This window comes from Micropterus dolomieu, linkage group LG23 (genome assembly GCF_021292245.1).
Source record: "Micropterus dolomieu isolate WLL.071019.BEF.003 ecotype Adirondacks linkage group LG23, ASM2129224v1, whole genome shotgun sequence".
Taxonomy (NCBI): domain Eukaryota; kingdom Metazoa; phylum Chordata; class Actinopteri; order Centrarchiformes; family Centrarchidae; genus Micropterus; species Micropterus dolomieu.
This window is the reverse complement of record NC_060172.1, coordinates 3,268,436-3,285,866: the sequence shown is the minus strand read 5'-3', so window position 1 is coordinate 3,285,866 and position 17,431 is coordinate 3,268,436. Positions and strand designations below refer to the sequence as shown.

The 17,431-nt window shown below is 44.0% G+C and overlaps 1 protein-coding gene across 10 annotated transcripts in view; it reads right to left on the bottom strand.

Moving 5' to 3' along the window:
* Positions 1 to 17,431, bottom strand: part of LOC123963275 (filamin-C-like) — a 60,375-nt gene that overhangs the window by 12,121 nt on the left and 30,823 nt on the right. For 4 of the 10 annotated variants that reach the window (XM_046040006.1, XM_046040013.1, XM_046040009.1 and 1 more), the window contains 17 exons: positions 16,793 to 16,916; positions 16,423 to 16,583; positions 16,254 to 16,344; positions 15,559 to 15,728; positions 15,361 to 15,478; positions 13,941 to 14,203; positions 13,059 to 13,656; positions 10,960 to 11,133; positions 8,737 to 8,899; positions 8,462 to 8,622; positions 8,193 to 8,360; positions 6,938 to 7,061; positions 6,705 to 6,861; positions 2,934 to 3,123; positions 2,816 to 2,839; positions 774 to 1,021; positions 176 to 259 (listed from right to left, as the gene is read on the bottom strand). In XM_046040006.1, the coding sequence (XP_045895962.1) occupies positions 176 to 259; positions 774 to 1,021; positions 2,816 to 2,839; positions 2,934 to 3,123; positions 6,705 to 6,861; positions 6,938 to 7,061; positions 8,193 to 8,360; positions 8,462 to 8,622; positions 8,737 to 8,899; positions 10,960 to 11,133; positions 13,059 to 13,656; positions 13,941 to 14,203; positions 15,361 to 15,478; positions 15,559 to 15,728; positions 16,254 to 16,344; positions 16,423 to 16,583; positions 16,793 to 16,916 (3,018 nt within the window). The remainder of the gene's footprint in view (positions 1 to 175; positions 260 to 773; positions 1,022 to 2,815; positions 2,840 to 2,933; positions 3,124 to 6,704; positions 6,862 to 6,937; positions 7,062 to 8,192; positions 8,361 to 8,461; positions 8,623 to 8,736; positions 8,900 to 10,959; positions 11,134 to 13,058; positions 13,657 to 13,940; positions 14,204 to 15,360; positions 15,479 to 15,558; positions 15,729 to 16,253; positions 16,345 to 16,422; positions 16,584 to 16,792; positions 16,917 to 17,431) is intronic. The other 6 variants (XM_046040014.1, XM_046040007.1, XM_046040010.1 and 3 more) reach the window with 2 other exon arrangements.

The window sequence follows — 17,431 nt, the reverse complement described above, 5'->3', positions numbered from 1 at the left end:
GGAAGGCCCCCCCCCCCCCCCCAGCAGCAGACAGATGATCATGCAGAATAACCATGCAGCCCCATGCTGAGCCAGTGACAGATCTATCAGTGAATGTGGGGCGTGATTGACCCTGCAGCTCCAGTGTAGGACAGAGAGGACGGCTTGTCTGAAGAGCAGTAATAACTCTGTGTACCCATTGAGGGGAGAAGCCCACATAGGACTGCTGTAACTGAAGCTTGTCACATGGCTCCTCTATTATTGGGATGGTTTCACTCGCCTGACGGGGAACAAGGTACAAGCTTTAGGGAAAACACACACACACACACACACCTCCATGCACAAACATGTACTAAACATATATAAATACACCTTTTACATGTACTTTAAACTGTATTAATCTTACTCTCATGTTAGCATCTTTGTACTTGGTGTTAGCATTATTCTGAAGGCTGACAGTTTTAGAGGTCATGAACTGAGAAGTTGACCTCACAATCCATCCAACAGATCTATTTCAGTTCAATTCAATGTTAGCAACTCCATTTGTGCTCATTGTTACGACTTAGTTTAGCAGGTCGTGGTGGATGTTAGATTCCGGTGCACCGTCCGGTACTCATAGTGCATAGTGCACTTTTTCTCAGAGTCAAAGCACTTATGCACAAGCGGTTCGCAACATTTCTGACCTTTAAAAATGTTTTCTAGTGACCCATCATCATCGTTGACAGAAAGAGACTGAAGAGTAAAATGTAACCTGTAATCCACATGACAAAGACCCCGACCCCGCTGTGACTCACCACCACGTGGAAGGGGCTGTTGGGAATGTTTTCTCCTCCGAACCGGATAGTGATGACGTACTTCCCGGGCTCCGGAGCCGTGTAATAAATATCAAACGTCCCGTCGGCGTTCTCCACCACGTCCACGTCCAGCTCCGCTCCGTCAGGAGTCGACACCTTACAGGTGACTTTACCTTTCCCAGCAGCCTTTGCATCCACGGTGATTACCGTCTCCTCTCCGATCTGGATGGTCGGACCGATACCTGATCCTGACAAGATGGACGTCGAATCAGGATGCTAGTCATGAAAACGTGGCTAGACTAGATTAGATTATACCAGACTAGATTAGATTAGATTATACCAGACTAGATTAGACTAAATTAAATAAAACAAGACTAGATTAGATTATACCAGACTAGATTAGACTAAATTAAATAAAACAAGACTAGATTAGATTATACCAGACTAGATTAGACTAGATTAAATAAAACCAGACTAGATTAGATTATACCAGACTATATTAGATTATACCAGACTAGATTAGACTAAATTAAATAAAAACAGACTAGATTATATTATACCAGACTAGATTATATTATACCAGACTATATTAGATTATACCAGACTAGATTAGACTAAATTAAATAAAACAAGACTAGATTAGATTATACCAGACTAGATTAGATTATACCAGACTAGATTAGATTATACCAGACTAGATTAGATTATACCAGACTAGATTAGACTAAATTAAATAAAACCAGACTAGATTAGACTAAATTAAATAAAACCAGACTAGATTAGACTAGATTAAATAAAACCAGACTAGATTAGACTAAATTAAATAAAACCAGACTAGATTAGACTAAATTAAATAAAACCAGACTAGATTAGATTATACCAGACTAGATTAGACTAAATTAAATAAAACCAGACTAGATTAGACTAGATTAGATTATACCAGACTAGATTAGACTAAATTAAATAAAAACAGACTAGATTGTATTATACCAGACTAAATTAAATAAAACCAGACTAGATTAGACTAGATTAGATTATACCAGACTAGATTAGACTAAATTAAATAAAACAAGACTAGATTAGATTATACCAGACTAGATTAGACTAAATTAAATAAAACAAGACTAGATTAGATTATACCAGACTAGATTAGACTAAATTAAATAAAAACAGACTAGATTATATTATACCAGACTATATTAGATTATACCAGACTAGATTAGACTAAATTAAATAAAACAAGACTAGATTAGATTATACCAGACTAGATTAGATTATACCAGACTAGATTAGACTAGATTATATTATACCAGACTAGATTAGATTATACCAGACTAGATTAGACTAAATTAAATAAAACCAGACTAGATTAGACTAAATTAAATAAAACCAGACTAGATTAGACTAAATTAAATAAAACCAGACTAGATTAGACTAAATTAAATAAAACCAGACTAGATTAAATAAAACCAGACTAGATTAGACTAAATTAAATAAAACCAGACTAGATTAGACTAAATTAAATAAAACCAGACTAGATTAGACTAGATTAAATAAAACCAGACTAGATTAGACTAAATTAAATAAAACCAGACTAGATTAGATTATACCAGGCTAGATTAGACTAAATTAAATAAAACAAGACTAGATTGGATTATACCAGACTAGATTAGACTAAATTAAATAAAAACAGACTAGATTAGATTATACCGGACTATATTAGACTAAATTAAATAAAAACAGACTAGATTAGATTATACCAGACTAGATTAGATTATACCAGACTAGATTAGACTAAATAAAACCAGATTAGATTAGACTGTAATATCCTAGACTAGATTATATTAAACTAAATTGGACTAATTTATATTAGACTAGATTGTGTAACCTGGATTATACCAGACTAGTTAAATAAAACCAGATTAGATTAGATACCAGAGGTCTAAAAGAACATTTAATTGAAAGAAAACGTAACCGTCTCATCTTATCAGTGAAGTCACGCAGCTCGTATCATCAGAGCGGTGGAGAATAATCTGACTCACCCAGTCCGTGTCCTCCGATCGACACTGCGGGAAAACAACAAGAGGGTCAGTGATGCTGTGACAGTTTCAGGAGATATGATCTGATTGGTTGCGGGAGGAGTGATGGGAGGGGCCTGACCTGTGACCAGACACTTGCTGGCGTCTCCGGTGGGCAGGGCGTGGATGCGGTACGGCGAATACGGGATCTCGTCTCCTCCGTATTTGATGGTGATGGTGTAACGGCCCGTCATGTCCGGTACGTATGACACCGTGTACGTCCCGTCTCTGTTGTCTCGGATGTTCGCCTTCTTGGGTTTTCCCTCCGGATCCTGGAGACGCAGACAGGAAGTCAGCGGGTGTCTGTATATGCTTCAGGTACACGACAGTTTAAAACTACAGTGGAGTACTGGCCATCAGTGGTCTCCTACAGTGCCATGTGCCATTGATGGTAACTTTCCAATTCAGTGTGGTTTTCAGTTGAAGGATCCGATCCAGGATCAAGCTTTGTATCTGATCTTTTACATGTCTGCTGTTACAGTTTGATTCTTCTTGCCTATTTTGACCCAAAACCTTTAAAGCTTTGAAAAACTCATAAAGATAAGGTTATCATTTTAAAATCATTGATCACTGGAAAAGCCTTCATGGTAGCGCAGCTTAAAAACTGCTGATTACAGAAACAGTTAAACTGGCTTGTTGAGCATCTGGAGCATCAGCAGCTGCTGGTTCCATTAGAGGCTCAAAACATCCAGAAACAAAGAACTTTATTCCTCGTCAGTCTGTTCTTGTTCTGAGAAATGAAGATCTCATCCAATGCTGTGGATTACTCCCAGAACAAACTGGCTCTGACCAGCCAGAAAGAGGAGTAGGACGCCCCGGGGCACAACTGAGCAAGAGGACAAATAGGTTAGTCTAGTTTGAGAATCTGATGCCTCACAGGTCCTCGACTGGCAGCGCCATTAAATAGTACCCAGAATTCACCAGTCTGAACGTCAGGCCAGCATCTCGCTGTCGCCTCCTCACTGCTGACATTCAGACTGGTGTATTCTGGGTACTATTTAATGGAGCTGCCGGTTAACAGTTGGCCTTAATGAGGTGAGAGGAGGATCTGAACCAACGACAGGTGGAACTCAGGACCTGAACCCTGACCTCTGACCTCTGGCTGCTGCTCAACAAGAAATATTTAACACATCCTTCACTTGAAAAAAAGCTGCTGTAAAGATAATCCATTAAACATGTGCTTCCCTTAAAATGTATAAAGACTATTTGAAGTTCTAGGTGACGGGGATGTTGGACATGTGACTAAATGTACCGAAGCAGCTCGGAAAACGAACACTTTGCGGACTGACGGTTGGTGAAAGATCTCAGACTCTTACGGTTCTTCCACAGTAGAACAGTTTGGGCTTTTCATACTCTGAAATAAAACCCTCGATGGCTCCTGGTGGTTTGAGACCAATGGTGTTGCCAGTACTCACATGTACTGCTTAAAGTACTTCAACCGCACACAGGATCTAACTAGATGCAGCAGAGGAGCGGCGGATGGATGGATGGAGGCAGGTTTACGAAGGTTAGTGGAGAACTGAACACCACATCTGTCTGTTAGATCATTAGACAAACTGAATGCAGACAGTTCACATGTTGACCACGAGGGGGCGCGCGGGGGCTTCTTCTATCAGACTCTTTCCAGACAGATTTTATTTCAAGGATTTTGGTGTGGTGGACGCACTAACCTGACTTGACTAAAAGTAGTAATACCACAGTGTAGAAATCAAATGTCATTCTGGACAAGAAGTCGTTACAGTGCTCTGGAAACGTCTACAAGTCCATAACACCAGGGGAATATGACAAAGGCTGCAGAACAGCTACTCATCGGACCTTGTGATGAGGCGTGTTTGTTCTCAAGGTCAAGAATGAATTCCAGAGTTGGTTCTAATGTGTGATGTGGTCGAAAGCTAAAGGGACTGTTTTATTTTTAGGTAATCTGTCCAGAAAATTTCCAGACATTCCCCAGAAAAACAAAACCTCTGTAAACCAGACAAGGCTCACTGGTGTCTAATAACTCCCCAACGCTGGCCGATTCTGCGTCAGATTCGCCCTCCCAACAATTGCGGGGATGTTCCTGAGCTGAGGCTGGTCTGAACTGATCCTCGGCCCACATGATCCTGCAGTGAGAGGGGTTAACAGACAGGATCTTAAGACCTGCAACTTCAATTATGGGTTAAACGAGATTATGATCTCCTGTCTTGTTGCAGCTCACGTTCAGTCCCGACTGGATGTGTTTAAACCTGCACGACTGTAAACTGTTTCCTGTTTTGAATCCAGCTGACGACGACAGTCTGCCTCCATGTTTGTTTCTGTCTGAAGTCACCATAGGTGTCACCGGGGACGCTGGGGACATGTCCCCCTCACTATTTGAAAATGTTCTGAATATACAGCTTGCAGTTAAATAACAAATGAAAATGCCTTTAGAAAGGTGTATTTGCACATTAACAAAACAAGCAATGCAATTAAATTATAGAAGAAACAAATGTGCATCGTCCAAAAAAGGAACTTAAGCTAAAAAAAACAAGCTACTGATTATAAAATGATCCACAAACGTGCAGCAGCCGTCAGTAACTTTAACAACTTCTTGATGCAGTTTCTTTTAGTTCTCTCGCTGTGAACAAGACAAAGAGGAGTGAAGCCTAAATCCTGGCTGCATGTGTGCTGCCTCAGCAGGGAGGATGTTGCTCTGCAGGAGAAACAGATCTGAAAGCAGCAGAATGACTCAGAGCTGCTCTGACTTGTGTATTTTAAAATGAATTTTGTGTTTCCTTTTACATAAGTAAAAACATTTCCACTTAAATTGATCAAAATGTCCCTGGGGAGGTCCCCCAGCCCCCCCGCTCATATGTCTCGGCATTGAGGAAATCTTTCAAACACTTTTTAAGGATCTTTTTGTCTCGTTCTCGTGAACCTAATATTGCAGCTCGTGATGTCTCGCGAGCTAAGTGTCTCTTCACAGCCCTAATCTGAGCCCCTTGTCCCCACCACTGTTCAACACAAAGTCACGTTTGATTAGGTGAGATCCCAAGTCCCCGAAACCGCCACTCTGAAACCGTTTAGCATAAACGTGTCTGTTCTCAGGATTAAAATATGTCTGTGGAATCGGTTGAGATCTGAGAATCCTCTAGTGAGCAGCAGGCGTTAGTGAACAAGGAGGCAGGGAGGAAGGGAGGGAGGGGGTGAGACGAGGTGATGGAGGGAGGGAGGTGAAAGAGGAGGGGGTGCAGGCCTTACACAGCCTCTCTTATGAATTCTGAAGGGGATGGTTTTCTTTACTATATGTGTCTCCCACACCCTCCTGCCCCAGTCCTCCACAAACACTGAGGCCTCGCGCCTGCACCCATCCGGACCCTGCAGCAACAGCAACGAGCCCCCGACGGAGCAACAGGAAGTCACATGGAGAGTTTCATTCAGGGTTAAAAGAGAAAGATCATGAGAAGCTCCATCTCTGCTATCGTAGCTCACATTCAATCCTGACTGTTTGAACACTGCATGTTACAAAAACTGACATGAATATGAAAATCTCTCAATCTAGCTGCCACACAGGAGCGGAGGGGCCGAATCATGGGAATGTAGGTTTACTTTTCCATACAAAGAGTTATTTATATGATTATTCAGTTTTGCCCACTTAATTAAATTTAAAAAATCTGGTCGGCCTCAAACGCCTTCACGGCGCCGCCCAGGAAGCATCATTTAAGGTCCTGTATGACCTTCACTCTTATCAGTAGTTTTAAAAAGGGAAAAGAATTTATACGTGACTGCATCATAAAGTCCTGAGCTGGTTTAGAAGAGCCCTGTATCCCTGTTCTTTCTCAGCCACGATGCATTTAGGTCCTTGTCTAAGTCAGGACAGGAACCTGGGGCTCACCAGTATCTGAACAGTGAGCAGTCCCTCTCCGGCGTCTCGGGCGTCGATGGTGAACTCAACCGGCAGACTGGCCGGAACTCCGGATGCATTCAGACCTGGACCGCTGGCTCGCACTTTACTGGCATCGTGAGCCGGTAGAGTCTTGATCTTAAAAGGACTGAGAGAAGACCGTTTGTGAGACCTAGACCAGTGGGATCGGGACTTCTTTAGATAGGAGTCTCTTCGGTACTGACCTGCGAGGGACCTCCTGGTCGGCGTACTTCACACACACCGTGTACGGGCCGTCGTTGGCAGGAGTGTAGTTGACTGTGTGAGTGCCGTCACCATTGTCAGTGATGCTGATTGGCTCGGCCACACCTGAAGAGCAACCAGAGTTTCACAAGAAATGATATCTGTCATTAGAGCAAGTTTGAGTTTTGGACTTTAAAACCATCCTCAACCTCTACAGGGGTCTGGTTCTGGGTCTGCTTCTGAAGGACAATTGGGTTTACCTTAGGGTGGAGGTCATGCTTAAGACTTGAGTCCAGGATTAAAGGTCTTTAGTTCGACCCCAACACGAGGCCCTGATGAGACTGGGTCTGACTGCATTCTAAACATCTTGGTACTCAAATGGAAGAGTTTAGATCAGCCTCACGTTTTTTTAGTTTCATAAAGATGCATCGGTTCTCTCTCTTGTGTTCATCGCCTGACTCTGAGTTGTTCCTTCTGCTCATTCGTTCTCTTTGCTGTTTTACTTCCTGTCTTTTCCTTTATTGTCCTCGTTCCCCTGACTGTGATCAGCTGTGCCTCGGGCAGGGCGATGTGGCCAAAAATGTTATCACACTAAAAACATTTCATATCGTTCGATATCGATAATTATCCCAATAAATGTCAAATCAACAAAACAAATATTTTAATAGAAAAAGTGCTAATTTGTTTGTGATTTAAATGAATTAAACCAAATATTTATTGACGATATACTGAACATTTATTTTCTTGTTTTTGAGGAAAATTATATTGCGATAATTATCGTTATTGTTTTATTGCCCAGCCCTAGCTGTGCCTCGTCCTCTGTGTGTACGTGCTTGTCTGTCTGTTGTTTGTTGCTCACTCATTGTTTTTTCAGTTTCTCAGTTTTCACGGATGATTCACCAGCGTTTCCTCAGCGTTGTTCCTAGTGTCTGGTGTTTTCTCCAGTGTTCCTCCAGCCTCTCTTGCTGGGTGGATTTACACTTTCTGTTTTTTACTCATGGACTTTTTGTCTTTTGGATTATTGAGCTTTATTTTTTGACTCCCTAACCACAGCACTTTTAAGTTTCACCCATTTTGTTAATGAATCTTCACAGAATGATCCCAAGTCTGCTGAGGCTGTTGAAAATGTGCATCCGGACCCAGATTTGGGAGAAAGCGCCACAGAGAAACATTAATGGGTTCAACTGCATCCTTGGTAAATCCAACACTTAAATTAGGATTAACCCATGGAAGAAACAGACATCAGGGCAGTCTTACCTGTGGGCCCATACAGCAGGACCTCCAGGGGGGCCACCCCAGCCTTGCTGCTGTCAACAGTGAAGGTCTGAGGGACGTGGGCTCGGACTCCACTTCCCAGGCCGGGACCTGAACACTTCACTTTACTGGGATCCACCAGCTCTCGCACTGGAACCCGGAATGGGCTCCCTGCAACACATACAGAGGAGGCCAGAAATGAGTCACTGCTGAACCTGAGTACGTCCGACCGAACGGACCGGAGTCCTGGATGAACGGTTTAGAGGCATCACCTGGGATGGGAAGGCCTCCAAAGGTGATGTTGACGTCGTACTCTCCAGGAGTGAAGGGGATGTACTCCACACTGCAGCTGCCATCTTTGTTGTCCTTACATGACATCTTTGCCTCAGATGGACCCTCAATAGCCAGGCCAAGACCTCCGGTGCCAGCCCCTCTGAGGAAGAGCCAGGGCAGAGGGAAAACGAGACGGTGGACTGAATTCAAACAGGTCTGAAACATTCACATTTGTCTGATTGCTCCAAAATGTATTTGAAGCATGTAAAATCACCTGGTCTCGACTGTGAAGCGGTTTGGTTTGTTAACCAGTCCTTCCTCCAGGCCGGGACCGTACGCTCGGACTCGACTGGGATCACAGCCCTCGGCCACCGACACCCTGAACGGGCTCTTAGGAACTGAGACCTCATCAAACAACAGTTCAATCAGATGCAAACCTGCAGACGGACAGAAAGATCACGCTAGTTTAGCATGTAGCATTTTGCATGCTAGCAGGCCAAATGTTAGTAAGCAGTGAGGACAGATTGTGATCCGGTCTGCCAGACCATCTCTGGAGAAGGTCGGGGCCGCTTAGTGACCACATGGACCGACAAATGCTTTGTCTATCCACATACAACAACTGTGTGGGTGGAAATAAGTCTTCCACAAATAAAATTAAAAAGCCTGACAGCACAGATGGGCAGTGTTGTGCATAAACGCATTTAAAGCCCCCCAAAGCACACATAAGGTTCGGTTACTGGGATGCGCCAATCCAGGGAGCGCATCCCAGTGGACTGAAGCAACAAGTTTCAATATCTGTCTCAGGTCCAGGACTCACCTGAATTTCAGCCCAAAATCAATTCATTTCTATAGAAGCGGTACTGAGCTCAGTATTTTATAGTAAGTTCAACATTGGTACTGATGGCCAATTCTGGACCAATAACAAACTGACTGTCTCTGAGGAACCAAGACCCGGGGGCCAAAAACGCAGGAAGGCATCACATCATCCGTGTCACCGTGCAGGTTTATAACATGTCACCAGTGCTGAAGCTTACGAGATTACAACAACACCTACTTTCACGTCCACACCGCCCCGCACACTAACAGGGTGGTTACCCATCATAACCCCAGTTCTCGGTTGATGGGGATCACTGTGCAGCTGCACCTCAGAAGCTCTAGTTCAGTCCCAAAGGAACTTTATCATTGGACTGATGCTCCACATTGTTCCAGTCAGTGCAGGTTTTTTTATTGTTTATTTGTGAGGGACAATGCAGAAGAGACGCACTGTCCCTGCGTCCAACCAGCAACCCTTTAGCTACAACCCTAGATGTGCATGTGAGTTTAGGACTCAGCCAGAGAATCACCTTTCATTAAAATCCCGGTCTGTCTCCACGAGGGTATTTATGTCCCACAATGCAAAGGGTTCTAACATGTCACACATTACTATCAGTGGAAAACCATCTGCTTCCAACAGACTGCAGCTATTAATACCAGCCGCTCATCCCGCCCACCTCTCCTCTCACACAGGCGGCCTGACTAACTTCATTCATTTTACCGATAGACATCGTTTACAGCACTTTTACACAGTCACTATTGTTTTACAGTGTTACTCAATTACTCATGTGTGTTTATTTTGCCTGTATATTACTTCAAGGCAGTTGTAAGACTGCAGAGTAATTGCCTTGGGATGATTATATAAATATGTAACACTATTACTGTTACATTTGGGTTTAATTCCCTTCACCAGTGAACTTTGGCTGACATGAGGCGTCCATGTTTGTTTGCTCATTTCCAGATTAAGCCCCAGGCCAGATACCCGAAGTTGTTTCCTAAGTCGATTGTGCACGTTAGTATCCTGTCATGCTAAGATTAGCCAATCACTGTCCTGCTTTTAGCATCCTTATCCTGTCTACATTTCGTACATATAATAGTTAACATGCATGTTAATCATGCATTAGCACACTTAGTGAGCATGATAATGTTAATTAAAATAAACATTTAGTTACTGTAATAAAAGTTACAGGTCTGTTTCACTTCACTTCATGTTTGTGAAGACACACTAACAGCAGGAGAAAACTGAAACCAGCTTTTGAAATAAAATAACTTTTGTTTGAACTGAAACAAAACAATTGGTGGAAGATGGATTTTGATGGGGTTCCACTTGTGTTTGCATTTGAATCTGCCTAAATCAGCATCAGGAGGATCTGTCAGCTCACCACAAAAAGAGTCTTAAACATGATGAAATCATTCTGCAGCAACAAGTTTAATTGTTGAAGCCACAAATGCCTCGCTTGACTGTAGCAGAGGGAAAACAGAAGCTTTATTAAAGCCACAGGAACTTTATTTCCACATTATAATGTGCTGCTGTGGAAAAACATCCATAAAACTGCCTGTAGTCTGAGTGAATCTCACTGAGTTCATCACCAGAAACAGATCGCTGACTGCAGCTGAGCCTGGCTCCACCTCCTGCCTCCAGGGACGTGTAATGGTACACTGAATAAAACCTTAAGCGCCTCACCATCCTCGTATGGCGTGTACTCCACTCTGTAGGTCCCGTCGCCTTTGTCGGTGATGTAGGCGTCCGTGTTGCTGCCTGATGGATTGGAGATGCAGGCTTTGATATGGCTGCCGCCGCTCTTGTAGTGGGCCCGAGCGTCCACTATGAAATGGGTAGTCACTTCCCTCAGGACGCCTGTGGAGAAGAAACAACATGAAGAGAGCAGCAACACTGGGAAGGAAACTGGTGCATATGTAGAGAATAAACAAACAAACTAATGCTAATGGTTGGTCAAAACTGACCAGAATGTGACTCACCATACATTTTAGATATACTATATTCTAATGCCTAAATGAGGCTGAAAACAGAGAATACTGTAATTACGTTTCACTGAGCCTGGAAAACCACCAGAAGCAAGTTAAAGCTAACTTACAGTTAACTTAGCTGGCGAGATAGCCACAGCTAACGTTAGCTAGAGAAACATTTACCTACTTTCTCCTACATGTAAGTCAGAACCTCCGGGTCTGAAAAGTGAAGCACCTTAAACCTGCGTCCTCTCTAGCCGCCAGCAGGGGGCGACTCCCCCGATACGTGAGGGAGCTATGAGGATAAAGGAGCTTTGCTATCTTGGTGCTCACATTTCTGGTTTTGTGTTTGGGATTTTACTTGCATGAGTCCATGTGAAGGTGGCGCGGTGGTGTGGTGGTTAGCACTGTCGCCTCACAGCAAGAAGGTCAACCCCGGTTGCCCCGGCCTTTCTGTGTGGAGTTTGCATGCCCGTGTCTGCGTGGGCTTCCTCCCACCGTCCAAAAACATGCAGTCTAGGTTGATTAGTGACCCTAAATTGTCCTTAGGTGTGAGTGTGAGCGTGAGTGGTTGTTCGTCTATGTGATGGCCTGGCGACCTGTCCAGGGTGTACCCCGCCTTGCGCCCAATGTCAGCTGGGATTGGCTCCAGCCCCCCCGCGACCCTGTACGCAGGATAAGCGGTTGACGATGGATGGATGGAGGGAAGGAGTCCATGTGAGTATTTGAGATATCGCTCACACTCTGTGGTTTAACCACAGCTTTAAACATTTTACATTTTGTAAACATTTTACAAATGTGTCACAGAAAGAAGTGAAACACAACATGTATCATCCAGATGGAGATCCAATGTAGGAAACAAAATGAGAAGCCTCCAAAACTGCACATGTGCTCCTGTGAGTTTATTAACTGTCATAATTGACCAGGAGGCGAGTAAACAAACCGCTAAGAGCCCCTCCGTCATTAAAACAGACCTCAGAACAGAGAGTTTGGAAACTATGGCTGTACGTCAGAGAGTTTCTGCACATCAGTCGCACATTTATTCTATAAAATCTACTATGTGAAAGGTGCTGCCTTCGCCCTGTAGGGTTGGTTTCAATAACAGGGTCTATTATGGATAATTAGGGCAAGTTACAGTTATTAAGAAAGATGAAGAAATATGAAGAAAGATTCTTCTACTCCTACATAAAACTCTACTTAGTTTATTAATTAAGCGCTCATGAAATACAGGATCTCTTTTGGGGGGTAAATTAACAATTCATTAATGGGATTGTTGTTTTATAGTCGAATATGTAATATATCTTAACAACTTTAAATTGAATGTAAATCCATCCACCCATCGTTAACCTGATATCCGGAGTCGGGTCGCAGCTTCAGCAGGGACCCCAAACCCCCCATTCCTGAGCCACATTAACCAGCTCTGACTGGGGGATCCTGAGGCGTTCCCAGGCCAGTGGGGAGATATAATCTCTCCAACTAGTCCTGGGTCTTCCCCGAGGCCTCCTCCCAGCTGGACATGCCTGGAACACCTCCCTAGGGAGGCGCCCAGGGGACATCCTTACCAGATGCCCAAACCACCTCAACTGGCTCCTTTCGACGCAAAGGAGCAGCGGCTCTACTCCAAGCTCAACACGGATGACTTGGCTTCCCACCCTATCTCGAAGGGAGACGCCAGCTGCGATCTAGTTCTTTCGGTCATGACCCGGCAGCCATGCCTCTGAGTTTTGGTTCTTAAATATCAGCTTTTCTGTTGGACAGAATTATGTAAACCCCTGCCACCTTGTAACTAGGTAGGAAAAACCCTTCTGCCCTCACCTCTGGGTTCGACTCCAGGTCCGTAGACCTTCACCCCGCTGGTGTCCACAGCCGGGTCCACCTGTAGTCGGGTGGGGAACTTCGGTACTGCGTGTCCTCCATATTTGATGGTGATGGTGTACATGCCGTGGAACTGGGGGATGTAGGTGATGGAGTAGGTCCCGTCGCTGTTGTTCTGGACGTGAACTTCAGCTTTGGCTCCGGAGTCGGAGATGATCTCGATGGTGAGCTCGGCCTCTCCGGCCTTAGAGCAGTCCACCGTAAAGGATCCGTCCTCGTTGACTTTCGCTCGCTCCAGGCCAGGGCCGCTGGCCGTCACCTTGCTGGGGTCAAACGCAGACTGGACCATGGCCTTGAAGGGGGAACCGGGGATGTGCTGGTCTGCAAACAGGATGTTGATGGCGTACTCGCCGGGCTCTGTGGGCAGGTAGGACACGGAGCAGGATCCATCACCATTGTCCTGGCATTCGATCTTGGCCTCACAGGGTCCCTCCACCGTCAGGCCCAGACCACCGGTACCGGCTCCCTTTGTATCAATGGCAAAGGGGGCTGGTTTACCTACAACACCACCCTGAAGACCGGGACCATAGGCGCGAACCTGGAAGGTAAACAGGCAAACATTTTAAAAGCTGCCAGAATTAGGAGTTTCTGGAGGACCAGGATTCATAGCGTGAGTCTTCCGGACTGGGCCCAGGCTGTTTTTGGTGTTATCAGCAGTTTTGGACAGAATTCAGCTGGGACCACGACAGTGTGGCAGTTCAATACCCAGCCTACTTTTCTCTACTGGCTGAGCGATACCTGATTAAAAGTATCAGGCTAAATGTATTTCTGTTGTTAGAGAAACCTTTAAAGACGCAGGAAACGGTCTTTAGTGTAACTCACCTTTGTAGGGTCAGGCGGCATGACGCCCTCCACGGTGAACGGACTTCCTGGTACGGGGTTTCCGTCGTAGGTGATGTCCACTCTATACGGCCCTTCCTCAGGGGGTATGTACTTCACTGTGTGCATCTCATTGGCCGTGCCCGACTCCAGCTTGCAGGGGATTGGTCGACGTGAAGGGGAGGTGATCTTGACGTCCAGTTTGCCCTGACCTCCGGCACCCTGAGTGCTGACGGTGAACTCCTCGTCCTTCCCAACGTCCACCTCTTTGATTTGCACACGAACACAGACACACAAGCAGGACGTTCAGGCAGTGCTTACTAATCTTTTTAATACAGAATTTGTGGAGGTATTAAAAGTGCTGCCTTTCCACATCATCACTTTAGTATTTATTACAAGACTTCAGTCTGGAAAAAAATCTCCTGAGGAACTATTTATCCTCCACGTGGGACGAATCAGCCACCTCTCAAAGCTCCAGGACCTCCTTTTACTATTTAAACTAGACTAAACTGAAGCACGCTTCTCCAGCTGGCCTGCTGTTCAGGAGTTTCAGGAAATACTTTGGAAACCCAGAGTGAAATGTCTGTTTTTGGTTAATCCAGTGAGCACAAAATCAAAATACTTGAAAACATCAACCACAAATCAGTTCTGCTCATCGATGTGTACCATGACCTGATGTCTGTCGGTCTAACACACAGACACATTTACGTTTATTCATGTCCATATTGTCACATTGCCCAAACCTACTGGAACCAGTGATTCTGCAGAAACATGTTTTCTGACCAGCATTAATGTTCATACTTGTATCGCTTACACAATCAATCTGAAACAGTATTTCTGAAGCAGAGCCGATTACTAAAGTAAAAGGCAGGTTTAACAAGATGTGCTTATTATTGTTGGGTGTTGTGCCACTACCCTAAGGGAGGCCAGCAGAAAAGTGTTCATCAGGTCACAATATTTGGGTGTTTTCTGGATATTTCTTTCCTTTGTCTGTCTTGTCTGTTATCTGTATATCATGGCTGTTAAAAAAATTACCAGGTGATGTTTAAGGAGTTACATTTCCTCTATGTGTCCTCTTTTTCTTTCCAAATACCATTTTTAAAATGCTGTGTTTCAATGTTCAAGCAAAAGGTTCTTGTTGAGATGTGTGAAAAAGTGAGCTGACATTGTGAACTAATGTCCTAAATATTGTGCTTTTAAAATAACATTACAAAACACAATCTGTTTAAGTTCAGCTGTTAAGCTTCTTGTATTTCACAATGAAATTACTCAATCAAGGATCTTCAGCCAGGTCTTGATTTGAACCCTCCTGGGAATCAGTCACATTATAATGGTTGCTCTAAACTTGACTTCCTGTAATAAAACATGATAAAGTTTCTCATTTCCTTTGTAAAAGGAAGTAAAAACCAGCAGATGTACTCACTGTTGTTCAAACCCTGAACTTTGACCTTGCTGAGGTCTAGTGGGGGGGCCACACTGATGTTAAATGGACTTTTGGGGATGGGGTCTCCTCCATGACACACAGTGACGGACATGTTCCCCTGCAAGAGACACAAACGTTAACTCCAGTTCACCCATCAGCTCCCCCAGTATAAACTCTAGAGGTCAACGTGTGTCTGACCTGCTGGACTGCGGTGTAGCGGACGGTGTACGAGTAGTCGTGGTTGTCGATGATCTCGAAGTCTCTGACGGCGTCCCCTTTAGCTGCTCCGGTGAAATAAACCTCAGGTTTGGCTTTCCCGGCTCCCTTTGTGAAAATGGTGAAGTGAGTCGGTTTCCCCACTTCGACGCCTGCAGAGAGTTGAAGAGGAATGAGGTTTGTCCAAAAGAATAAAGGGCTAATTTCAGAAGTTTGACCTGTTTAATGAATTATTTCTCTTTTTGAAAAGCATCTCACTCTGTTCACGTCCGCTGACTCTGCAGGAAACATCATGTGGACCGATGGTTATATTATTATAAGCAGAGAGGATTTAAGAAAGAGACTCGCCACTGAATAGAATCCTGTAGGGAAAGCCTGTAACGTCAAATATGGCGGTTGTTTGGACCTGCCCCTCCCTCTACAAAGCTAATCGTCTACATTTTTAACAGCCGAGCCGGGAAACAACAAATGTTAAGCCAATCATGTGGCTCCTCTGTGCAGAGCTGAGGTCTGTTTCAGATTTTCCTGCATTCTCTACATGCAGGTTTTTTGTCCTGGTGAAAGTGCACTTAGAGAGAGACCTGATCCTGTTAGTCCCTAATAACCACCCGGAGGCGTTTCCTGCCTGTATAAGGACTTTGTGGTAACACAATCAGAACATTGTGTAATCAGCTCACCTGTCTTGCTGAGTCCAGGTCCTTCTGCTCGGACTTTAGCTGCGTCATGGGAAGGATCCACCTTTATTCTAAAGGGGCTGATGGGAATTTCCTGTTGAAACATTAAAGTTGTGAAGTCTGTCTAATGTCTCGTTTTAACAGGAAGCAGTTTACCTGCCCGCGCTCTCACCTGATCAGCGAACAGCACCATGATGGTGTACTGACCGGCGCCCGGGGGCGTGTACTTCACTGTGAATGTGTCGTTGTCGTTCTTGATGATGTCAAAGTCGATGTCGGCCTCTGCTGGACCGACCACACCCGGAGCACACTTGATCCCGATGCTGACGTCACCTGCAGGTAACAACAGTGATGATAAACCTTAACCTCGAAAGGTTTTCGAACATTTTAAAAAGTTGCTAAACAAAAGCAAATATCGTCGATGAGGCAAAGACAAAAAAACTAAATCAAAGTATTGGTTGGTGGTGGAAGAAGTGATAACTTCCTCCACTACTGGTAATGTGATAGAACAAATAAAAGGCTGGACTGTGAGCACGCCCCACCTTGTCCGGCCTCGCTGCAGTCCACAGTGAAGTAGGTCGGCTCGTTGGCCTTCAGTCCCGTCTTCTCCACACCAGGACCGTACACCTTCACTTTCTCTGGATGGCTGCCCTCTCCTATCATCACCTGGTTCAGAAACATAATTTATGAATAAGGAAATCAACTGCATCTACAATCATCTGGAATACACACTGTAGCGTACTGGGGGAAAAACAAACTTCTGATCACTCAATAAAAGTATTGAGGCTGAGCTCATACTTTTTAGGAAAGGTGATGAAATAATTTAACTTTTGATTCTCCCCTTTATATCACAAGGTCTTCATGAGCAAATCATTCAACTTTCAATTCATTAACAAAACTGTTTTCATTTTTTTACTCCCATTGTTTTCGTTATTTGATTTTTGAGTTCTCTTGTTGTTATAGATTAGAAATAACATTATTATTATAATTATTATTATCATGTAGACTTGAGAATGCGCTCCAGACTTTAAAACTCATTGAAAAGAAAATTGAAAACTCATCTTTTACTTTCTTACCTTGTTAATGGCTACCTTGTTTCACTACTGTTAAACTACTTACTGTATTTTACCTCATCCATATTTTGTCCTTAATGTACTGTTATTTTTTTTCTTTTTGTGTGT